This window comes from Lycorma delicatula, chromosome 4 (genome assembly GCF_047948215.1).
Source record: "Lycorma delicatula isolate Av1 chromosome 4, ASM4794821v1, whole genome shotgun sequence".
Classification (NCBI taxonomy): domain Eukaryota; kingdom Metazoa; phylum Arthropoda; class Insecta; order Hemiptera; family Fulgoridae; genus Lycorma; species Lycorma delicatula.
Window position 1 is genome coordinate 196778265 of NC_134458.1, and position 27328 is coordinate 196805592.

General features: G+C 33.0%; 1 protein-coding gene across 13 annotated transcripts in view; it reads right to left on the bottom strand.

Annotated features, from left to right (window-relative positions):
- Positions 1-27328, bottom strand: part of LOC142324190 (uncharacterized) — a 444097-nt gene that overhangs the window by 338007 nt on the left and 78762 nt on the right. For all 13 annotated transcript variants that reach the window (XM_075364941.1, XM_075364940.1, XM_075364943.1 and 10 more), the window contains exon 2: positions 20196-20265. In XM_075364941.1, coding sequence (XP_075221056.1) covers positions 20196-20258 — 63 coding nt within the window. In that variant the 5' untranslated portion in view covers positions 20259-20265. The remainder of the gene's footprint in view (positions 1-20195; positions 20266-27328) is intronic.

Consider the following 27328-nt stretch of genomic DNA (forward strand, 5'->3'; position numbering starts at 1 on the left):
AATCTAGCAATAGCGAAGCGTTGCCGAGTCTGCTAGAATTGCGCGCTTATTGAGAATATTATTTATTTAAATAACGTTTTAAAGTTTAATTATAAATTGTGCATTGTGTAAATTTGTAAGGTGCAGTATTGAAGTGAGTATTTTACATGTTTTTTCATGATGTATACACGCGCATTCAATAACAATCAACTTAACCTACAAATTTAAATTGTCAGTTCTCATTTGATTCTATGCAACTTATGAAGTATTTAACGGCTCTTTAAAAATAAAAATGTCAGTTTGTGAAATAAATTATAACATTTATAAAATTAAAATATAAGTTACTAAAAATATAGTTTAAAGTATATTTAAAAAATTGAATTTATAATGTTTTAGCTGATTAATTTTATAAAAAGTTTTCTAAAATTATTTTTAATTTACAATTATCTAAAATTTGGTAAAATAGATGTTAAAATAAAGAATGAGAAAAATGATAAAAATTTCTACTAAAATTTTAACTACGTTGCTTTTTTACAGTGCTTCAATTTTTTTATTAATTGTTACATGTAAGCTGTTACATGGTTATGAAACTTCAAAATTATTAAAAAAAAAAAAAAACAATATGTAGGAGGCACTTTTTTAGAATGATGTTAAGTGAAAATTAGTAGTAATGTGGATGAAAATTTATTAATTACACTAATTATGAATTTTACGACGTTTCGATTTTTTAATTCAATTTTCATCGGACATCTCAATATTTAGTGAAAATAAATATTAACCATACTACACATAATTAATCAATAAACCCATTACAATAATACAACAATCACAAACTGATAATATCATACTAATAGTCATTTTAATGAAATTTAGAACACATTCCTGCTAATTTTAACTTAATTAAGTTACTTATATTTATGTGTGTGCATTTATTACAGAATAATGCCGCGTCAGGACAACGTCTGTCGGGTCCGCTAGTATATATATATATATATATAAATATACAAAGTGATTCACGAAGAATGTAACAAATTTTCAGGATATGTTTTAATAGTGAAAATAAAGAAGACTCATATAAAAGTATTCGGAAACGCTTCATTAGCAAGTGTCGGCTGGGAAAAGATTCTTCTTTTATTTTCTTATATAGGTATATATTTTCATAGTATTGATTAACGAAGATTGTTCAAAAATCGAAACTATTACCTAGTTTTAGAATTTAAACATAAAACAAAAAAAACTTGAAAGTAATCTTGTTTTCCAACCATTAAGTATTTCGACTACGCGATACGAGTAAATAATTCTCGCAAGTACTGATGTAGTTGGCCTTTAAAATTTTAAATGACAATTTTAAAAATAAAATTTTGTAAGTAATAATTGGATGTTCTCACTATATCGCTTCGTAATTATACTTAAAAAAATAATTGCATTCGGTCTATTTTAAAAATCAAATAAATATTTTTAGAATAAATAAAATGATACTGTAATATTAATTATATATTACAATTGACATTTAATTTTTAATGAAGATGTAATAATTATTAATACAAAACAAATTACATGAGGAAAATAACAAATACATTATGCGTAGAATAAATACACTACCACGCAACCTGTCAAAAAAAAAAAAAAATGCTTAACTAGAAACGACAAAAAAAGGGTCTTTGCTCTTACATCTATAAGTGGGAAGTAAAGGTAAACCGATAAAAAAGAATGAAAGATAAAGTATACAGACACACACCCGTATGCGTTAATCTAACCAACCAATCACAGATGTTTCAATTTTGAGCAAAAGTCAATTAATTTTTCAATTATTAGGTTTATTTCTTTAAAGTAATCAATCATTTTTCGTCGACATGCTTTGTAGGAAGTTTTTATGATGTATGTCAAATTAATAAATGTATTTAAAAATTATAGCGAAAAAACTAATACACGATTTTACATTCAATTAAGCTTGATTTAAAGATTAAGATAGTTTGCACACCTTAAAACGTGCACACTATATATTAAAATAACAATTTGAACTCTTCTTAGAGGTCTTTACGCCAGAAATAAATTTCCAATGATGATACTTTGATTACTGAAGTAGTAACACCAAATATCAGAACATATTTACAGTGCTAAAATAATCTGAGAGTCTTTTGTTAGTAAATAGGGTAAGCATCTCACTTAATTAATACGTAACAAAAAAGAAAGCTAACAACAAAGTCGTCATACTTTGCTGGCACCGGTTATTTATTCTTATACAGTAAAAAAATAATGATACGTGAAAAAAGTTTAAAAAATTGATAGTTTTAAACTTTGATCGGCTCCCTCATCCTCAGTATTTTCCCCAAAGTATTTTTTTTTTGGCCACTTGCACTACACTACTCTATGCTTAGGAAGACAAAAAAAAATTCTGTTAAAATTATACAATAAATAAAAAGATAGCTTTTCGATTTTTAGGGAAGGGAGAGAATTTTTTAAAACAGTAAGATAAGTATGCACGCATGTTCTAAACTTAATATAAACCGGGATTATATTTGAAAAATGTTGAAAAACTGATCCCAAAAAAACTGTATACCTCACCCCCTAGAGATACTGACATCAAACTTTTACCAAACAGCTGCTCCGTATACACGAGTCTCTGAGCCAAATTTCATCAAAAGCCAGTCAAAAGTTACTAAGCTTCAAACAAGCCGACACAGATACATACATGCATACGAACATTATCCCCACGTTTTTGTTTTGTTTTTGGGTCTGTGGGTCACGAAACGTCGAGAAATGAACAAAAAACTATACCCCATTTTTTGACTGATGCCAGAGCTGTGATGCCAGGAAAGTAAAACCGTATTCAAACATTATTTTACACTTGCTATTGCTCCGTACAGTCTAGCTCACTAATACATGACTACAGCGATAAAATTGTACATCCATTATTCGCCACAATAATTCTAGTACATACATCTTGTTATAGACTCGTAGACATTTACTACGAGTTACTATCTAGATCTCGTCCCCCAGATCGGCTGGACTAGATTATCACGCTTACAAGGTAAAAACCTAATCGGTTGTCTGCATTTGTGGATTTAATATGTATCAAATCACATACTTCAGGTATTTTAAATACTTAACGGTTGGAAAACAAGATTACGACCGATAAAATTTTACCGAAATAAAAAAAACCAATATCTATGATATGTATAATTCTACAAACTTTATTGTAGATCTCTTTTACAAACGGTTTGAGATAAAGGCACCCAGTTTAAAAAACAGGTTAGATAAAATTATTATGAATTTATTTTAAATCTGACCAAAATTCAAATTTATTTTAAATCTGAATTCCAACGGTTTATATGAATAAAACAAATATATTTCAAGTAGATTTTATAGCATGTATATTTTCGTAAATGAATACATGTTATACAACTTGTGTATACAACTTTTAAGAACCTGTTATATGGGAAAACTGAACAGAGTGCCTATTGTATGGTGACCGATTTACTAATCGGTAGGTACAGTTTAGATAGTATACTCTATGTTGCAAGCTAAGTCGAGTGTGGTTACTCAGCCTGAGTGGACCTGTATTTCTAGCTCTGCGTTTTTGGTTTGGTTTTTTGCGGCTTTTTTATTGGACAAGTAGTGAATCACTTCGAGGTAGGATAACGGACAATTGTGTAAAATTTTGTGAATTTTGGTGACCGGACTGTGCTGTAATTACGTTTTTTTCTGTTGTAACTTTTTCTCCATAAGAGTCAATGTTAAATTGGCCGTTGAGGCTAGTGAAAATAAGTTAAGTTAATAGACAAGTAACCACAAATTTGTGACGTCACGGCTGTTGTAGTAAAAAACTTAGAATAATTATCGACAAAATAAGTTATACTAGTAGAATTTTTTTTTAAGTGTTTGAGGCTCTTATAAAGGGGATTTCTTTTCCTAATAACTCCTTCCCTGACCAATATTTCCCAAAATCCTCTCGGATCTATCCGATCCGAGACCAATACCTTCCATAGAACCCCCATCACCCCAGTTTTTTTGGGGGCACTTTTGGTCGGATACATATTTGACCCCCCGACCACCACAACCCCACCGACCCCCCCCCCCGTCACCCCAATTTTTCTGAGGACAGATTCGAGATCATACATTTTCCGACCCCCCCTAAAAAAAAACCCGTTCCCCTACCAAAACCCCCACCACCACCACCGAGTGGGGTATCTACAGACTTGGAATTAAGCCGAGAGTTCAATAAAGTACTAGTGGTCTTTTTAATTCCTCCCCTACGGAAGAGCGGATGAATTAAGTGTTTTCGGGCCTTCTGGACCCCCAGAAAAGAAAGGATGGAAGGCAGCGAATCTCAAAGGGACTAAACGAGTTAGAGCCGGTTCCTCCGAGGAAGAAGAGACTACCCCTACATTGTGGGATCTCACTTATAGGCTGGGCCATGCCCTTATAACATTTAGACAAAATCTGGACAAGTCTATGGTGACTCATCCAAAGGTCTACGAGAGGGAGCTGACGGAGATAAGATAAGTCTTTTCAGCATCTTAATGACTCAATGACGGATGTGGATACTAAATCACAGGGGACACAGACCGAACACTCCAGGGCAGAAGAATTGTCGGACATTCTTAAATCCGAACTAACCGACGAACAATTAATCGATAGATTGCCTGGTCGCTGGTCCACATGGGCCATGAATAGAGTGACTTCCGTTGACCCACAATCTGATAGCTCTGACAGATGTAATTTTGTAGACTTGAACAAGCAAATGAGACCTAGTGCTGCTAGCGGCAAATATGCTAACTCTAAACCCGGGGCAATCAGCCTAGACAATACCACCATTCTGGACGAAGATAGTATTTCAACTAATTGGACTAGATATACGGTCCTTTCCGACTCATCAGCAGGAGACCGCGCTACAGCTACCACTCTCCTTAGGGCGTTGAAACGAGTCGTGGTGAAAACCAGGGCTCCGGTCTTCGTGCTTCCACCGGGACCCGCGGGTACAACGATAAGGAAACTGATCATATATCTGACCAGAAAAGAGGAGTTCCCGAAGATGGTCCTGCCCAGATTGGGGGACTCGGTTCGGGCTCGCTCAAGATCGACTTCAACCGGGAGGGGCACACCACCGGTAACTGACAGCAAGACTATCGTTATTAAGGCTGAGGGAAAGACTTATGCCGACCTGTTGAGAACAATGAAAAACAAAATCACCCAGGAAGAAGCAGGCGACGTCCTTTCCCTCCGGAAAGGCCGAAATGGAGAATTAGAGGATAACAGGGGCGCAGAAGGCAGGAGAACTCACCACTCTTCTGAGAGATCGAGCAGCAGAACTACAGGTGGACCTACGTTCTAGGGGTGACAGAAGGACTGTGGTCCATATTAAGGACCTCGACGTAGACACAACCGAAAAGGAGGTGAGAGTAGCGGTCTTCAGAGTTGTCGGCGCGGGGGAGACGTTCCAGGTCACCTCTCGCAGGAAGGCGACACTAAAAACGCCACCGTCATCACGACACATAGAGGCGCCGCAAAGCTGGTGGCAACAAGACTACGAATTGGCTGGGTCCATTGTAGGACCTACATTCGCGTAGAAGGAGAGCGCTGCTGCCGTTGTTGGGGCACCGGACACGGTAGCAGAGACTGTAAGGGCCCCGACTGAACCAATCTCTGTTATAACTGCGGTAGCGCTGGATACCGTATTCGGGAATGCAGAGAGGCATCCAGATGTCTGGATTACCGTAGCCTAAACCGGAATGCGGAATGAAGCGCGATGCCTAGAGTCTTACTAATCAATAACCATCGAAGCCTCCTCTCCCGTGACTTGGTGGAGGAGACAGCTAACACTGGAGAGTACATCTTGTTGTTGCCACTGAGCCTAACGTACACACTGCGGCTGGGTCTCGATAAGGTGCCAGATACCGCTGGTGATGTGGCTATCAAGAAAATTACTAGAAACTGGGACTATAGCTTATATTTGAGGACTGAAGGAGTCGTTGCGATAGAACTCTGTAACTTTATATTGTTTGGTGTCTATATAAGCCCGAATGTGATGCTCGCGGAGTACGAGGCCCCAGACTGCTCGGACTGCAGAGGATGGTCATGAACGCCCCAAAGAGGACAATTGTTGTGGGTGACTTCAATTGCCGTACCGTAGCGGCTGGGGCTGGGTCTTCGAACAACAGGACTAGCGCTAGAAGAACTACTGGGCTTGTGTGCATCAATGATGGGTCGCCCACTTTTTACGCCCGCGGGCATTCCTCTATCCTAGATCTGGTATTGATCGACGATAGATTTCCGACAGACATGTTGAGCATGCAGGTTTTGCAGGTCGAGGCTGCAAGTGGTCATTTGGATGTTTCTGTTGAAATCCTTGATACTGAGACTCATATTAAAAATGAACATCTATGCTTTAGACTTTCGGAACGTCAGGTAGCGACCATTGTTCGCAAAGTTGCTGCAAAAATGGCGGATGGCAGACCGGTCACGCCAGATACATTACAACACATCATGATTACTGAGCTGGCCAGGCTCCCCGTAAGAGCTACCAGACATCACCCTGTCTATTGTGGTCCTCCGATATTGCGGATCAACGCAGGGTTCTGCAATCCACGAAGAGGCGCGTGCAGAGACTTAGAAAGAGAACATACGGAGCTGATCGAGACCTGAACACGGCGATTACACAATACCGAGCAGCAAGAAAACAGTTAAACTTCATGATTAAGCATGCAAAAAGGCAAAAGTGAAGGGAGCTATGCAGTGAACTTGATGCTGACCCCTGGGGACGGGCGTACCAGGTAGTCATGAAGAGACTGGGAAGGCGGTTGCCCGTCCTTAATAAGATAGAAGCTACACGACACATGGAAGCGCTTTTCCCGCGGGTTGATACGGGCATCACGGAGCTAATACCTGGTGAACGCGGCAGGTTCATCCAGGATTAAGTGGCGACTGCGGTTAAAAGACTAAAAAATAAAAAGAGTCTAGGACCCGATGGTGTGCCAGCTGCAGTCATAAAGGGTCTGATGTCCGTCATCCCGTGGGAGATGACAGATATTGCGAGTTATGGGGTCCAGCATTGCATTTTTCTTGCTTACTGGAAAGCGTCAAGAACTGTTCTTCTTCTTGCCCAAACAACAGTCAGTTCCAGGGGCTCTCGAATATCGCCCTATAAGTCTCATTAATAATATGGGCAAAGTCGTGGAGAGGCTCATCGCTAATAGACTAATTGAGGAGCTGGAAAACAACAACCTCCTCCATGAGAATCAGTTTGGCTTTAGGCGGGGGCGGTCAACTATTAACGCCATCAACAAAGTCGTTTCATGGGCTGCTGCGGTGAGGGCGGGGACTTGGAGAACCAGACGTATCCCACTAATGATACTCCTGGATATAAGGAACGCTTTCGGTTCGGTACCTTGGCCAACTATATTGAGGGCACTTCAAAAAATGAATATAAGCGAGTACATAGTGACGCAAGTAGCCAGCGATCTATCCTAGAGACGGACTGAAATTAATACGGTGGATGGTGTGGTAAGTCATCACATCTTCGGTGGAGTCCCGCAGGGGTCTGTACTGAAACCCCTACTTTGGAACATCTTCTATGATGAAATTTTTCACACATCAATTCCCGCCGGGGGTGAATGTCGTAGGATACGCGGACGACATCTCGCTTCTAGTGGAGGCCAGTATCTTAGATTAAGTGGAGGACAAGGGAAATGTAACTTGAGAATTAGTGAATGAGTGGCTCGTCAACAACAATTTGGAAGTCTCTCTTTCCAAAAGTTAATGTCAAGCGCAATAGAAGAAAATTAACTAGCACTCATAGGAAGTCGCTTCTGGGCGTAGTTTCGGGGTACCGAACCTTATCGTATGATGCACTGTGCGTGCTTTCTTCGGTGCCCCCGATAGAATCACAGATTAAAGTACGAAAACTAAGGGCGTCCGGTGTAGCCAAAGATGAGGCCAATTTTCGCCCGGCCGTTCCCAGCCCCCCCCCCCCGGGGGTGGGCTGGGAACGGCATAGCCGGGCCTGGTTTCTTCCGTTGGAGATTAGAGGCAGGCAATTAAAAGATCCGCCGGAAAGGACACGTCCCCGAGTCGAGTATACTTAATTGGATGTCCGGCTCGGGGATGTAGGGGAAAAAAATGTTGCAAACTAACCTTTTACTACCTTGTTAAATGGCTCTTCATCTTCTTTAGCTGCCGTTTCCAGGCCGTAGTTTGAGAATCATCATGGAGATTTTAATTTTCGGAGCTATCGCTTGATTTGTCGATGAATATCTGAACCGCTACCACAGATGACGCAGCCACATTTTTATTCTTCTTTTTTTACACTTCTCCTCATTTAAGTCTCTGCTTACGTTAACGCTTGTACAATAGTTTTATCCTTTTTCTCGTATTATGTGATCAAAATATTCCTGTTCTTTAAAATGTCCATTCTTTCTGAACGCTTTCGCATTCTTCCCAAAATGTCAACGTTCACGACCAAGATATTCTTCAAATTCGCCTAAGACTCGCATTTCAAATTCCTGAAGCTTTTCAAGGATCGCTCGGTTCAGGATCTACACTTTTATTTCGTTGAGAAAAACAGTAAAGATGAAATCGACCTTAAAATTTAAATTCAAATCCATTTTCATCTTAAAAAGATTTACTTCCTCTTTCTCAATTCTTGTTTTAATCTCATCGGTGTAGTTTTAAGTACTTTAAATAAAAATTGTTTAATTCGATCAGTGTTATCTGCCTTTATATTGTGTACATTCCATTTATCATAGTTTCTTTTCCAGATTCGTATGAATTTATCCTCCCTGATATTAAAGCGTATTTATACTTATCACCGCATTCTGACGATCCTCTACGCATCCCTCCGATATCACAGTATCGTCAGGATATCGTATATTATTACCGCTGATTTTAATTTGTTAAAAATTGATGTTAATTTTTTTTTCGTTGTTTCTCCCTCAAAAGTTTCTCTAAGAATTTCTTTAAGGTACGTATTGAAAAAGTTGAATATAATCCTCAACTGATTTCTATTTTTTTTTTTTCAGATAATTGTGACTATTCATACCGGGGGGGGGGGGGTTCTGCTTTCTTTTAGTTTTCAGTTTTGTTTTGTTTTATAAATAGATAGTAAATTTTCTTATCGCCCTATATTTTCAACGAACTAAGAGTTCGTTTTCAAATTTAATATGTTTGAATACTTTTTTCTCGAATTTAGATTTTGATTTCGGATTTAGCATCGTTAGAGGATTACAAAAATATAAAATCGGCCGATGGGTTCATCTCAAAAGAGCTGCCAAAATTAACATTTTGTAAACATTACGCAATAACGGTGTAAGCCATCAAACTAGTTCAAGCCCGCTACATAAAGTTTTGTAAATCAGGTATAAGAACCCAAAGTGGCGGAAAAACTGACGTTTTAATAATTGAAAAAATGCCTTAAAACCGCCAAAACAAGAGATAAACAAATTATATTAACTTAGCGTACGTAGGACTCCAACAGAGATTTTGTTAGAGATAATAACTTTGTTATAAATTGATTAATTATCGAGAGAAGAGTAATAATAAGAATAAGAATGTTTGTTCTGTTCGGAAAGTCTTACTAGACTTTCCATCGATAGCCGGTTTCTTTTACGTGTTGATTTTATATTTATATTTACTATTTACTTCACAACTAATAAGAATAATTGTTTAACACTCGAGATGCGCATTTAGCGGTAGCAAATTTATTTAGTTTATATATACAGTTCTTAGTCTTCTTTAATTACTTTATGTAAATTCATAAACAAATCTATAAAGTGCAAATAAGATTAAAAAACTGGAACTCATAATTCGATTATATCGTATTTTTATTAAGCAAAAACGCTTATCTAAGTAAGCGAATTAATGCAATCGGCAAACAAATCCTTATTAACCTACACTAATAACGCTGTTATGATAAAAAAAAAACCATAATAATATGTAAATATCCTTTTTTATCGGAAAAAAATAAAACGATATCATTATTTTGTTTTTAATACTTAATTTTACACTAGTTTATTATTAGATTGTAATATTATAGACATGAAACATGTATTTATGTATTTATTCATGCATAAATTCGATGTATAACATGTCATACACAATATGACATTCGTGGACGTGCCCACACTTGTTGTTATATACGGTTGTGGTGAATTGACAGCATATAGAAAAAAAATAAGGTTCTATTTTTATTTTTTTTAAAAATAATAATAAATAAGCTGCACACAATAACTATCAAATCGATAAAGAACAGGTTAACCTTGCCGCTTAATCAAAGGACACATCATCCATAACATTATACGTAAAATAATGAGCGTACTTACTAAGATTATGGAAAACAAAACAAAATAACTAGTATACGCCTATCGTAAACACGCAATATTGTTTCGAGTAATTTTAAAATATATTATTTAATATTTAAAATCACTATTCGTAAATGTGTTCGCGAATGTAAATACATAAAAAAAATCCGATTACAAAAAGAATGTATGCTTGCCCGATAACAAATTATATAAGATGAAGATACTTTTTATTAAACCGTCACTCTATTTTGCCGAAAGCGAAAAAATGTTGTATTTGAATAGCTTCGAAATATTAACGTAGTACAAAACTACACGATTTAAATGTCAGGATGATTTTATCCTTTGTTATTAATATTATTTTAATTTTTTCTTTCAATAATCTGAAAGGTTTCAGCGAAATATATATAGTAAAAACGATTGGAAACGTGCAAATATTTACTTATATTAATAATAATAATATAATTCTACAAGCTGTAAATCTAAATACAGCCTGATAATATATTTAATCCAGAATCAGACGAACAATATGATTATTAAAAATACAATTCTGTTAATCGAATCTTAAAAACAAATAGAATTCCACTCATGTTTAAAATAATTACCTATAGCTAGGTTTGAACCTAAAAACCTTACGACAAATTTCGATGATAATTATTACCTAAACCGATATTCTCCGTCGCGGCTTCGCCCACGCTACACGCATATAGAACTTCAAAAATTGGAAATAGTGTTTTAGTAATTACGTGCGGGCTGTTGCTCTCCGTGTTATCGCTATTCACAACTTACCGGATAAAATAAAATGTTCAGATAAAGGATATGTTCCTGAAATCAAATTTTTAATGAAATCAGGAAGGTTTCGAAATCGAGGTCGTTCAAAAACTACTTTGCCCTCGGTACAATAAAGTTTAGGAGTTTCATCGTTCTATCTTTGACACTGCAACACGTTACATGTTTTAATCCTGTTACCTACCAGAATATCTTTCGAATTCATATATTCTATTCCAGCGTGATTATCAAAAGATGATTTCAGACCTAACGTATTTCTCGAACGCTGAACTAAATTTTGAGCCGAGGGTATAAATATGTTGCTCTCTAAATCTTTGAGAACGTTCTGGCGTAGATACACGTCGTCTACGATCGTAAATTCTAGTAATCCTTGTAGTTCTTCTTCCTAACTGTGACTGCGCCGAATTACGAGTTATGAAAATATTAATACCGAATTGAAAGTCAAATCTAGCCGATTATGCGTAAGGCTTACCCTAATGGAACTTCTTAGTTCAGGATATAAAAATCTACCGAGTCCCACTTTTCTCGCGCGAGGATGAGTTCTCGAGAGTGGCCGCCAGATTAGGGAATGATATAATGATATTAAATTTATTAAAACACAATAACGTTTTGGAGAAGTCAATATCGATATCGAAATTCAATATTCCTCAAACGATCAAAACTTTGTTAAATATTTGTCGTTCTCTTTAATTCTATTATCAAATTAATTTGTTTGTACATAACGATAATAATAACAAATTGATCTTTTATAGACATAGACAAAGAGATATAGTAGATTGGAAAACAACCGTCTGGAGAAATCGATATTGACATAGATAACGATCGATATATGTAATGACAATCGATATTCATTTTTAAATTTATTTTCTGTGTACGTTGCAATTTGTTCAAGTAGTCAACAATAAGCAATCCCCCCACGGCCCAATGATATGTATAACATGTAAATGACGCATAGTCTTGGACAGAATCAGATCAACCATTCCTGAGACGTGTGGTTAATTGAACCTCGACCACCAAAGTATACCGGTATATCCACTGTCCAGTATCAAATCCGTCTAAAAGCGACTATTACTAGGATTTGAACCGCAGAACCTTCGAATTCGAAATTCAGCTGTTAAACAACTGATTTGTGACAAGTTAACTACTAGACAAGCCCGGTGGGCTCGATATTAAATTTAGTAAAACGATTAATAAGTTACCTATTCATACGGTTTTTTATTTACATAGTAGTGAGATCCGCAAGATTTGAATCGCGGTAAACATTCCGGGGGTCATAATAAAGTAACAATTAAAACTTAATAATTTGTTCAGCAGTCTTTGCGATTATCGGGAACAAACAAAAAAGACATTGTTTCGTCATATAGTAGTAAAATAAAAATTTAATGAGCGATGTTTATTTATACATTGTTCTACAAAAGTAAAAAAATCATTAATTTTTTAATTAAATGACTCATAATGTAGAACATTTAATCAATATACTGTTAAGTCCAAATGTGTTTTATGACTCTTGACTTTAATAAATGCCGTATTTGTTTCATATCCATAACACGTTATTTATTTGGTTTTGGTAGCTTGTCTATTTTGATTTTATTACATTAAAAGAAAAATGAAACAGGATAAAGAGTCGGAAGAATATTAAGAAAATCTCTAAACTTATTACGCGGGAGTATTATAATTTTTAGAAAAAAGCAAGGAAAATCATGCGTTAAAAATTGGAGGTTCATAGAAATTTCAAAATTTTGATTATTTTTTATCTATGAATTCAATTATTTTTTAATGTCATATTATCAGGGCAGTAACACCTCTCGATTCTCATCAAACTGAAGATAGCAAGTAAAACACTTGCATCTCAAAAAAAGAAGACAAAGATAGATTAAACGATATGTATTTTACGAGAGATAAAATGGTCTCCTCTTTATCAGACAGGATGTTCAACTTACGGTCCACCAACCAGATTGCAAATAGAGCCATCGGTCGGCTTATACACCGTTACCGCACAGCAAGAATGGCTTTCTTCTCATCCTCAGGATAAACGTAGACATTAACAAAACCAAAAACGGGAAGAAGTTACCGTATATTAAAAAAAAACAAGTGGAACCGCACGACTAGACAAAGAATCCTATCCCGACGAAAGATCAATGTCCGCAATAGGTAGTCAGCATTTTTCCTCCCATATTTCCTTGATACATCGGGGATTTTTAACCGGATTATAGCAATATATTACGATAAATAATTTTACATTATCCTTCACGAAGTAAAAGCATGTAGCAATGGTGCCCATGTATGTCGGTGCATGGGAGCTCTGAAAACTTCGGTGAGTATGAGCCTGGAGTCAGTGCAGAGACTGCGCATCCGCTCTCTGCCAGGACATATGCCGGTTCCACCGGAGTACCGGATCGGACCTCCAAGGTTAGTAGCACTGGAGTGGGGGTGTACCCCGGCGGCTAGCCTTGCTACAGAAGGGATATATGTTCATGAACATTCTTGAACAAACTAACGTGGCAGAGGGTGCACGTAAACACCCTCGTTTAGAAACCTCCGATTCGCCACAAGCGAAGAGGAAAAAAGTAAAGAATCTGATAAGATAAAGAAAGATGCTGATAGAATCAGTAAAGACTTGAAGAAAAGTTTATTTGGCTATAGCGCACCTAAGCCAAGATTTGTAATTATTACAAAGGAGAATGGAAACTTCCAAAAAGTTAGTCCATTCTTATCGCTAGAGAGATTACTAATTGTGCTGGTGGTCCCGTTAAAGAAATCCGAAAGACTTTTAATGGATTGCACGTCGAAACTATCAACAACGTGCAAAGCCAGAAATTCGAGGCGTTGAAGAAGATCGGTGAATTTGCGGTTTCTGTCCAACCGCATAGCACATTGAACTCATCCAGAGGAGTTGTTGTTTGTCGCGATCTTCTTAATTGTACAGAAGAAGAAATTGTACAAGAAATGTCAAGTCAGGGAGTGACTCAATGTCGCAGACTTACTATGAGAAGAAATGGTGAGATTCTTCCTTCGGCCTCGCATGTTTTGACATTTAATAGGCCGAAACTTCCTGAAAAGGTGCGAGCTGGCATCCATCGGCTTGATGTACGAGCATTCATTCCGCAGCCGATGAGATGTTTTAAGTGTCAACGATTCGGACACACAGCAGCTAGATGTGAAGAGCAGGAAATATGTATATGTGGAGTGAAAACACATGAGGGTGACCCATGTAAAGACCCTCCAATCTGCGTTAACTGTAAAGGGCACCACAACTGTCGTTCAAGGAACTGCCCTATATATAAATTAGAAACGGCAATTCAGGAAGTTAAAACGCTTCAAAAGGTCAGTTATCCTGAAGCGAAGAAAATTGTTGGTCAGCGTACACCTCGACTATCGACTTCTTATGCAGAAGCAGCGGCTCCCCCTTCCACATCTAAAATTAACGTGGAGCAGTTGCTTAACACGATGGCTCCAAGACGACGATTGAAAGAATCATTGCTTCAAAGATTGAGTCGACTCATCGGATGGAACAAACTAAACATGAGAAGGCTCACTCTTCGTCTGACGCCGTTGACATGAGAGACGCACCAGCGCAGTTTAAAACACCAGCTAAACCTGCGATTATTAAGCCACCAAGTGAAATAAGAATAAAAAATCTTGACTTATCTAGCAAAGAGAAACAGATCACTCCGTCGTCTAGTCACAAGCTTAAAGAAATTGTGACAAGAAAATCTGAATCTACGGAAATGGAGGTGCAAGTTATTATTGAGAAACCACCAGACGTAGAGAATATAAAACCTGTACCAATAGAGCCTCCAAAAGCGCAAAGATCAGCTTCGGTGAGAGCATCTATTTCAGCTGGACCCAGTACTGCAGTAGAGATAGAATCCAGCTCATCAGCCGCGGAGAGTGCATCGCTTGGTAGTTTAGATTCCTTAGCAACGATGCTAACAGCGCCGACGAAACTTTCATCAACTGATGTGAGTCGGCGAACGTCATTGGCATCAGATAGAGAGGATGATTCCATGTCTGAGGCCTCAGACACTCTCTCGTCAGAAGTTGAGGCCGTTCGCAGGATGGAAAAACGGTTCAAGAAAGGATGGCCGAAAGGAAAGCCTAGGAAGTAATTTTTTGGATATAAGTTATAGAAGAATGCAAATTTTGAACATTTTCGATTCATGAAAATGAATTACTGAACCTTTTTTTTTGTTTTTTTTTTGAAGTGGGATGGGGCTAATGACCAAAGTAGTCGATGCCCCTAAAAAACTTCAAAAAAAAAAAATAATAATAATACTCTTATAAGTAATAAATTAAACAGATAATTAAAGGATTGCTTACCGAGATGTAACAATATCAAGCCTCCATATAATACAGTGCGTTCGGAAAGTCGCTGTGCATTATGTTTTAGAATTAATTATGTGGTGCATTCTGTTCTTTCGGCGTTAGTGCCCTGCGAGTTCGTTGGGCGTTGCTCAGTAATAAACTAAGACGTCAGTTGTTAAGTTGTGATTGAATGTGCTTTGTTTAGTTCCGTGATGTTTCGTTTATCAGAATCTATAGTTGCGAGAAACGTACCGGTTCATTCGGTAGAGGAACGCATTTTTCTTGTTGAACCGTCTTTCGTGAAGGTGACAAGTATACTGATTTAATGAAGCACAGGTGTTCTGAAAAATTTCCAAATACCTTACCGCAAAAAAAAATTCTTTCCTTACCGCAAAGAGTTTGAACACTTATCGGAAAATTTCGGGCAACAGGCTCTGTTGAAGACGCTGATAGAAGCGGATGACCCCGTAAACTAAACGAACAGAACCTGATATTTGGAATGCCAAAAGTCCATCAAGGTCAACGCGTAAGTCAGCACAGCAGCAAGATATCGGACTTGCTATCGCACATAAAGCTGTAAGAGAAGTGAAACCTTTTCCCTACAAAGTAATGCCTGGTCAAGAACTGAAACCTATTGTGCCAAAAGATAAAAATATTGTTAACGGTTTAAACGTTTATCTACCAAAATTACGTAAGTACCTTCGACATTACATTTTTATACAGCTGGAGCGTGGTTTCATCCGGGAGGGTATATTAATTCACAAAATACACGACTGTAGTCGACAAGGAACATTCCATGAATTACGCGAAGAATCTTTACATGAAGCGAAAATTGGAGTCTGGGTCGGTGCGAGTAGAACGCGCATTGTGGGTCCAATATTTTTTTGAAAATAGTTAGTAGTGATCGTTATTGTGATGTTCATTAAGCAAACTTTATTAGCCGGTTAACAGAAATGGAAATCGTCAGTTCCAACAAAATGGCACCCCAGCACATAAGCTAATAGGTTGATGACCTTTTTTACGAATGTCTCTAGCCAACGAATCATTTCGAGGGGTTTGTGGGCCTGCACGATCGCCCGATCTGACTCCCCGCAGATTTCTTTCTAAGGGAGCACCGAAACAAGCAGTGATTTAAACATCGCAACAAACCACACACGATTGACGTACTGAAAACCGCAATAACGGCAATCGTACGAAACATTCCAGTACAACAGCAGGTTAAATTGTATGAAAACAAATGAAATGTATGCAGTGTTGTATCGATGTTAGAGTAGGTCATATTCAACACCTTTTATATATTAAAATATTCCAGTTATTGTAATATCCGTTTTTATAAAATAATTAAGAAAGTTTCGTCATAACACTTCCATAATACCAGTCCACAGCAACTTTCCAAACGTACGGTATATCGCACCCCCAGTAAAATAGTGTCGTAAATTAAATTTTTGTTCACTCGTTCTTTTGAAAATAATTACTTCTTGTCAAATTTAAGTAATATTATTTAAAATGGAAAATTAAATAAACTGTAAGTAAAATAAAAACCATTTTTAATTTTTTTAATCTTTTAATTATACTATTTCGTGTAACCTTTTATTTTGTAAAATAGAATGGTTTTACAAAGCAATTAGGGAAAAAACCGGTTACATTACCGACATAAAAATTAAATTAATTGTTTTATGAGTTTCTCTAAAACAGAATATTTAGCCACCAAATTATACATTTCACCCCTAGTAAAATAGTGTCGTAAATCAGGATTTTGTTATCTTTTTTGCTTTAAAATAATTACTTTTTGATGGATTTAATAATATTTTTACTTCCTTGTACAAAGTAAAGGAAGTATTGTAATTTCGGTTTTCAGATTTCAACGGAAATTTTCACCATCACTGAATCCATTTTGACAAGTTCGGCGTGACATCTGTACGTATGTATGTACGTATCTCGCATAATTCAAAACCTGTTAGCCGTAGGATGTTGAAATTTTGGATTTAGGACTGTTATAACATCTAGTTGTGCACCTTCCGTTTTTATTGCAATCGACTGAACCAAAAGTGCGCAAAAAACCCCAAACTCCAAAAAAATTTGGAATTTGGACTTTTTCTTAACTGCAGTAATAAGCCCTCATTGAGAGATTTTCAACGATATATCATAAGTGGTACTTGTTTCCATTGGTTCCAGAGTTATTGCCAAATAAAATTTTAATTAATGAAATATTTGGATCTTAGGGGAAAGCAAATCAGTTCGAATCAGATTTCATCTCCTTCTTTCTTAACTTATTTTTTAATTTAAATATATTGATTTATTAATAATTATTAACCTCTCATTGTAAACATTTTTTACGATGAATAATAACTGAATAATAACAAAAAAAAAAAGAAAAAATGATCAGAAGGTTTTAATGAAATAAAATGTTATGTACTTTTTATTTAAAAAAAAGTGTAAATGTAATTTAATAGGCGTACAAGGAAGTCATGTGTTGCCCACATCAGATTTAATAATAAAATAAAATAAAAACCATTTTTTATTTTTTGAATCTTTTAATTATTAAGAGGACCATTAACTTTTATTTATTATTAAAAAAGTAACATTAATAAATTAACTTTTTTTTTAAATTTTAAGTAAACATAAAATGTTTTAATCAAAAAATAAAGCCGGCCTCCGTGGCGCGAGTGGTAGCGTCTCGGCCTTTCATCTAGAGGTCCCGGGTTCGAATCACAGTCAGGCATGTCATTTTTCATACACGCTACAAATCATTCATCTCATCCTGTGAAGCAATACCTAACGGTGGTCCCGGAGGTTAAACAAGAAAATGAAATTAAAAAATAAAGAAGAAAACATATTATTATAATCTAGTAGTACCATGTAGGTCGCAAACAATATTTATTCCTTAATAAATAATGTCGTATTTCAAGTTTTATTCTAATAAAACTTTTACAAACCGAACTCATTTATATTTGATAAAGAACAATAATTATTAGAGCTAAATATTACGGAAATAGCTAAACATCGTGGAACTTCATAGATTTTTTTTAAAAATGATATTGAAAACTTTTAAATGAATTTTTCTAGAAATCATAATATTAGACTTACGTCTGAATTTTACTGGGAGTACGATATGAAAAATAAATATATTTTCAAATACGATTTAAAATTTTGATTATATAATACAATGAAAAAATTTCTCCTTGAAACGGTTATTGAAATAAATTATTAAATAAAAAATATTTTTATAAAAATAAAAAACTAAATACTTATTTGGAGTGTTGAACAATTATCATTAGCAGGTAAAAGATAAATATGTAAAAAAATACTTAAAAAATATTTAAAAAAATATAAATAATAATGATGATAAACGTTTTCAAAAAATCAGAAAAAGGGATTGCTAAAATTTTCCGGTAAATTAACCGATGTATAATAACCCTCCACAACTAAAATATTTTGAGTCCCCGACTGTAAACTTTCACAACACTTAATGCCAACCGTGATAAATTTTTAAGTTTTTTATCTGATCGATCTCAAGTTATTGACTGAAACAGACGCGAAAAAACACATCGTCAAAATTAACTCCTATTTTTCGGCGTTTATGATCCTCCAAAAAAACAGAAAAGGTTTTTCTGGGTGGTAAGGTCTTTTTGGCATGATTATTATAATCGCCTCTTGTAATCATACGTAATATACTTTAGCCGACAGGATAGTAAAAAATTACCTAAATAAACAATACTAACCAAACATTATATAAAGAGTGTTTTTTTTTGTATTTTTGATTTTTTTAGAATAAGAATTGTTTTTTTATACTGCCATTATTTGTTCGTTTAGTGTCAATTTTTATTTTTTATAGTTACTTTTACGTATTCGATATATAATTATACTTTCAGTTATTAACCTATCCTAAATATCTAATAAATTCGAAATACGCGTTTAGTTTTAATTTTTTTTCTAATTGGTTTCTGAACGTTTCCTTTTTACGAGTATTAATATATTAGTTACTTACTGTCCAGGAAAAAAATAATCTTAAGTCTGTTTATTATAAAAAGACTATTAGTTGTTATTATTATATATAAGAAATCCTGAAATTAAATGTTTATAATAAAATTATACTTAAATATAATTAGATTATTTTAATATTCTTGTAATATTATTAAAAATGAATAAATTTACTGAAAAAACAAAAATGTAATTAAAAGCAAAGGAAATAAAGTCCCAACTAACACTTTAAAGAACGTTTATATATATATATGTTCTCTATGACTTGATGAAGAGTCTAAATCACAAGCTAATTATACTGTTCTGTTTTACGTTTCCTTTGTCTTGTAATATTTTTTGATTTTTTGTTTTTTGTTAGTTTTACGGACTTATGTATGCTTTATTGAGGGGATTCATTAGAAACCTCTCAAAAAGTGGTTATTGTTCTACTCACTTATGGTTCCTTCTTGGAACCGATTGCAAATAAACAAATTGCGATTAAAAAAAAAATATATATATATATATATATATATACGTATATGAATTTAATAAATATCAACAAATAAAATGTAGAACGTAGATTTTTAATTAATTTAATCATTTTTTGACTGATGAACTAATTCAATACAGAAGCTTACAATGAAACTTATACGATTTAATATGAAAATGGAAATTTGTAGCATATGAAAAATGCCATGCCTAATCGGGATTCGAACCCCGAATCTTCGGACGAAAAGCCGAGACGCTTCCACTCTGCCATCGAGATCGGAAAATTTAATAATTTTTAATTAATTAAACTTTTATTTCCACTTCCCGACTTCAAACAATATGGAGCTAAATAAAAATAAATTAACGGAAAGTAAAACTGACCATTCGTCGAAGGACGTCTTCATCTTGAATGAGGGAGAGGTCAGCAGTCACCTCTGCCGCCATCTTCAATCTAAAAAAAGAAAAAAGAGACGTTTAATTAAAACCATTTCATTAATTAAACTATACGTTATTTTAATCTAATAAAATTGTATATATACAATTTATAATAGATCATAAGTATTAGCTTACCCGACGCCTTAACGGCATAACGTAAATATGTCAAAGATTAGGGAAGGAAAAATAAAAAGTACAGTAAAAAAAAATTATAATAATGTAAGGTACTTTAAAATTTATTTGCTACCACCTATTACTTGTAGGAAGGACGGAAAAACAGGTAACTTATTAATGAGAGAGTTACCCCCTCCACCCGTTTTTTTTCAATGAGAAGTGTTTTTCACTAGAGAAACAATATAGATGAAAAAGAAGTATGCGATTATGTGAAAAACCTCACATTTCTTTTAGGTACCTTTTAGTCAATGGAGCAATTTAAATAAAACATAACATTGTATGATTTAAATTATGGAATAAACGTAGTAAATCGATTAATTTTTTCTTTTCTTCTTCTCCATTTAGTGTATATCACATTTTTAATATACAGAGTGATTAAAAAGGAAAGGGAAATAATTTGGAAATCATTCTAGAGCTTGAAATATGGTAAAACGTTCGTACAAACGTATGTCTGAAAACACTTTGTTATTGAGTTACGGCTAGCGAAACATTTCGCCTGTATTTCAGTTCCTCCGGTGAAATGAGGTCATACTGAAATTTTTGAGATTTTATGTAAGGGGTAAGTCTTGAACACTTCGGAAGACGGAAAGAAGGAGGCTAGAATCTTTTTAGTTACGGTGCTACCAAAGAATGTTGAAAATATCGGTAACGAGAAAGTAAGCAAAGAAGAGGTTTTGAGAAAATCGGAAAACCAAAATGTTTTATACTCGTGACACATTGTGACCCATCCAGTTCAGTCCAAACATATTTTTTTTTTTTTTTGTTAAATATTACAATATATCTTCTGTTTATAAGAAAATTAATCTATTACAATCATAATCTTCTGAAATAATTATAAATAACGAGTAGACCTTTCACATAAACATCAATTTTAAACTCTCTCACTGCTGTCTCTTGCTGCATAAGCGCGAATGAAAAATACACTGATACACAGTCAAGATAACCTCAAATATTTGAGGTTATGTTGACTGTAAAGGAAGTTAAGTCTTTTCTCTAAAGTGAACAGTTATCGAGTTATCTAGGGAAATAGGAGAAAAAAATGGATATTTTCACGATTTTTTTACATTTTGTTTAATAAAAATTTTAGCACACTTTTGCAGCTGGTGCATAACGAAATAATTATTTGTGATGATGTACGGAGACATTAGAGCAAAGATTAGCGATCCTATAGAAAAAGTCCAAATATGCCCATTTTAAAACAGATATCGGCTATAATATACAGCATATTTAAATTTCAATAAAATTAATCCAGTAGTTTTGGAGATTTCCGAGTCACAAAAGTTTCAAAACTTTTAGAACAACTTAGCGTAACTCAAGAACGACTCAATCAATTTTTTACAAAATTCTCACATGCACAACTTCGGATACACTGATACAGCACATCTAAATTTGAATGAAACCAATCTAGTAGTTTTGGAATTTTCAAGTCACAAATTTTAAAGGTATAAAGAGATTACATTTTAAGTGAATGGTATTTTCGTACTCCTCCAAACGAAGAGAAATCCAATTTTACCCTAAATCAAACCGTACGACCGAAAGTAATATCGTACTTTTCTTCGAAAATCTGTTAAAAAATATGCAGTTTATCTTAATATAAAGAACTGTACATCAGTATACGGTCCAGCTGTATTTTTACCCCAAAATTATGTTACTTAAAACTTTAAATACAAGAACAGAAGTTAAGGAATGCGTTTTATAAAGAACAATTTTCTTGTCTAATATTCAATTAAACGGTTAATAAACATGCAACACACAATGTACACAATAAATCTCACTGTACTAAATAAATGTTAATAGGTCGCACTATGCAGAGCGACACAGAATCAATTAATACCAATGACATTTATCTTTAAATTTAAAGTGAACAGATAAAATATTCTTTTCTTTACTTCCAAGCTCAAGATACTAAAAACGATTAAGTAATGAGTACATATATATATATATATATATATATAAAATACAACACATGCATAAAGCACTTAAAGTCAATATTGTATTGTTTGTTCAAAGAGAACGTTGCTAAAGTAGGTGTATATGTATGAATACGTAGGTAGGCGAAACAACCACTCTCATAAAAATTAAATAAAAAGGAAAAATTTTAAATATATCTGAGTCTTCATCATTGATTCATAAACAACCCACTCTTAATTGTAGTTTAATGTAAAGAAAATAATAAAAAATAATAAGAACAAATATCAATACTTAAATCAAAACGTAGCAGTTTTTGGTTTATTATTTTTAATTTATATAATATATTTACACATTTTTACGTACGTAAATTAAAAAAAAATCTCCATATAAATAAAATGTAGTTATAAAACGATATTTTTCTATTAAATAGCTGGCACTGTCCATTTAACCATTAAATAACTTCTTTAGTTGCTATTTAAAATACTAATTTTAAATAGCATTTAAATATACGATTTACAGAAAAAAAACAAAGCCTATTAGATGAGAGATCAAAAGTGACTATCCACGAAAAATATTAGTTATGTCTGTAAACGTTTCATTTAAAACAATCAAATTTAATATAGTTTTAATTTCAAACAAATTATAATTAAATTATATGGAGTTAATGTAAAGTTTACCACTTCGAGTGGAAGATTGATATATGAAATCGAGGAGAAATCGGAATTAATTAATTTATATCCTATCGATATTCATTTTCAATCATTTTTTTTTTTTTGTAGACTATTAACAACTAAATAATTCAAGCGAAGTCAGGATTTAATGCAACTTTACATATCCAACGTCACAATAAGATCAACGGATTTAATTATAAATGAGTCCAAACTCTATCAGACAATCTAGATCCTTTGGATTTATTTGAACTAGAAGCTATCGGGAATATTTGTAACTCTGTATACATTTTAGACTTAAAAAAATATTTTTTCAAATTTGTTAAAAATACATGATATTCTGTGTAAGAATATATATATATTTACATATGTATATATTTATTATAATTTCCCTAAAAATAATTTTAATATTTTTTAATATAAACGTTTTCGGAGAATAAATATATAAAACCTTTACACTGTAAATTTTAAAATATAATATTCAAAATATTAGATAACTCTACAAAGAAATAAGGTAAACGGCTGATTTAAAAACAAAATATTATTTAGAATAATAGCCGTCGGGTATGAATTTATTTGTTTTTAAACATTGTTACACATAAACAAATTTGCGGTATAAAAGATCATTCTAATTTTATCATTTTGTAGCAATATAAACAAAAATCATACCAAATATTAAAACTATTGTACTAAATTTAAAAAAAAAATCTTTCATTAATTTACACAACACGGAGCAACTTTCAAGTCGCTGTACAGCATGAAGTCCATTTCCAGCACTCTGGGATAACTTAACCGATACGTAAAATTAAAATGTTATCTTCTATTTTTCGATAATTAACATACCTGAGAAAATTCATTATTGTTTTCTTGGTTGTTGTAAAGACAGAGCCGTAATTTTATTTTCGGATTATCTCTGTTTATTCTTTTAACACGGGTGTTAAAACTAAGATCACTGATTTTTTTATTTTCTAATTTCTTCAAGAAATTGAATATAGAAAAAAATATGGAAGAAATATACTAAGTATATCTAAATCGATACAACAATACTTTACATCGGCTTTTTAAATTTCACAGCGTTTATGTTAATTAGTAATTAATTTATAGATATTCAAATAAATCGCGGGTTTTTTTACAGTTCAAACATTATTTTAAGAACGAGGTGATTTTAAATATATGAAAATTTATATGTGAAATCTTCAAAATGATATTTCATATTTAACATTTCTAATCTTAAGAATATAATTTTTTTCCCCGTTTTTTCCTCACAGCCTTTTTAAGAATATTATATTAAGAGATTTTACAACAAAAAATATTCTGACAGTTTTTATGAAATAAAAAATTATTTTAAACCTCATTATGAAATCTTTCTTCTGTTTAATAGGTTGTTTAAAATTTAAGATATTTCTGATTTAGTCCACAAAAATTTATCCGAGGATACTAAAAGTGTTACACAATGTTAAACTTACTTATATATGTAAAAATAAAGTTAATCGCAGAAAAATAACTTTCCCTCGACGAGATAGTCATAATAAAACATTGCGTAACAGCTACAGTTATATAACCGATAAAATCAAATACATATTAAAAAAAGAGAGTAGTATGTAAAGATTACAAAACTCATTATCGGTTCTGTTAAAAATCACCTAAAATTGGATAAGAAATTGTAAAACTTGCGACTTAATACAATATTTTTACGTCATTTTATATAATATTGTCTTAATTAAAAAATTATTATTTTTTATTTTATAATATTTTTAGAAACATGTAAAAATTTATCTTTTGAAAATTAAATTTATTTTTCAATCGATTTGGTTTTAGTTCATATGGACACGATCGGAAATATTCTCAACATCAGAGAATAAAAATAGAACATTTTATTATACATAAAAGAAGAAAAATCATCTTATCTTTTGATTTTTTAATTATTGGCTGATCCACGACATTTATTACTAGACAAAACTAACCGTTTATCCGTACAAGGAAGAGGAACCGGTTCTGTTCACATCGCGATAGAAGCATATATTTTATACAGCGGTACAGTTGCTTTTACTGCGACTGTACTAATAGATTAAAATATTTTATTATACATTGCAGATAAAAAAAATAATAATGCGAGAAATAAAATCATTATTTATTAACGTTGATATATATCTGATCCCGTAGTAACATATAAATTATTATTTAGTTTAATTAAGAATCTTAACTTGCGCGATGACATTAAAAACGTTAAAAAAACATTTGTTTTAATAGTTCAGTTTTACGTAACAGAAAGATTTTGAAATAAATATTTCAATAAAATATCTAAATTTCCAAATATTATAAATTAAATTACACGTACCGACCTCCGCGGCCGAGTAGGTAGCCGTCTCGGCATTTAGCGCGGAGGTTTCGGGTTCGAATCCTTGTCAGGCATGGCAGTTTTCATATGCAATCGATTTCCAACGGGGTAATGACCGTAGCTGTAGATGACCGCTCTTTCATAATAAAAAATAAAGATTACATGTAGTAAATAACAATATTTGGTACTTCTGAAATATACATATAAAAAATATGACAAAAAATTATGTAGTCTATTTTCATTACAAGATTTTGTACTAGTGACATCACATTAATATAAACCGGTTTAACAGCTGACTTTGTCGCGTAATACTAACTTACAACCCTACGATTAGAAATTCAGTTCCCTACTTCTGAGAGTTTCTAACCACCGATTAATTACCGCATTGTATTTAATACTACGATAAAGAATAAACAAACACTATCAAACATTATTAACACATATATAATAATTTATACAATTTAAAAAGGTCATCGAACCTTTTATTTTTGTAATCCATCTTTCTAATTATAAAATAAAATTAATTACGAAATTATACGAATGACTTGTAATAATATATAAAAATATAAAGAAGCGTACACATAAATAAAATAAAACAAGACATCTCAGAGCCGAGATCGTAATTAATTAATAGATGACGTCATAGATACGTGATACACGGTGATTACACATGCTGTTTCTAAATTATATAGGACGAGAACAGAGTACTAAATTAATTCACGATGATAATCAAAATCATTTAAGCAATAAACATTACGTTAAGTAATTGACAGAAGCTGCTATAATTAAATTTTCTCTTACATCTTCGCCAGTTTCATATATCCATTTGTTGTAAAAGGTTGTTACCGGTAAATTGTAATTAAATCAAATTAAGTGGATTTTGACTGAAATTAAAAATATTAAAAACTATTTCGAGGGTTAAATGTATTTAAATATAACTAAATTAAATATTTTCCATAAAACGACGAAAAACTCCAATCGAAATTTCAAAAATATTTCGTAAGAAAACATTAAATTAATCGAGCAATTAATAAGCACAGCTTGCAATAAAAACGTTTAAAAATACGCAATAAAATGAACAAAACAATCAACGTATCGTATCCACATTTAGATTATTAATTAATAACGGTTTGTATTTATAATAGCGCAATTAAATCCATTTTAAATATTTTCACGGATTCATAAGATAAAGTTTCTTTACAAGTAAGGTTTAACTAATTTAAAATACTATAAATTATGAACAAGCTATAAAGGTCGATTTCATTTACACTAAAGATGGTATAGGATGATATAATTTACAAATGCATGCACTCGTGGACGCTTATAATTGTATGCGTGAAATAATTAGCATAAAAAACCAATTATTATTTATCGATGAAATTAATCAGGATAGTATTAAAATAGAGTATAAATAAAAATATTTTTTAAATGAGATTTCAACAACTAATATATTGTATTACAGTAAATTTATCAACAGATATGATTTATAAATATTAATATTATTTTCAGAATGAAATAATAAATTAAAAGATACATACATTTTATTCATTTATATATTACACTAATATAAATATTGTTTTAAATTTTCAGATGTTAATAGAAACCTAGAAAGTACTGAAGGGGTGTATATTATATATATATTCAGTATATATAATCATGATAATGGAAAAAATAATGAAAACTGCTATTAATTTATTAATTTTAATAATTTCTTGTTTGGCATAATAATACAGGAAATAGTATTTAATAAAAATAAATAAATTATTAAATGAAATTAACGGATTATTTCTCTCGATTATTAATTATTAAATTAATAATCCTGCGCCAAATTAAGAACAGCTACGTATTCGGACGCAATTTAAGAACTTCTTTTGCGCTTTTATTCACAATATGCAATTTATTTCACCGACAGAGAGAAGTACTATTACTGCAGTAGATGATTTCAAGAGAATATATTTTTTCAATCGAGCAAACATTTTATTACTTAT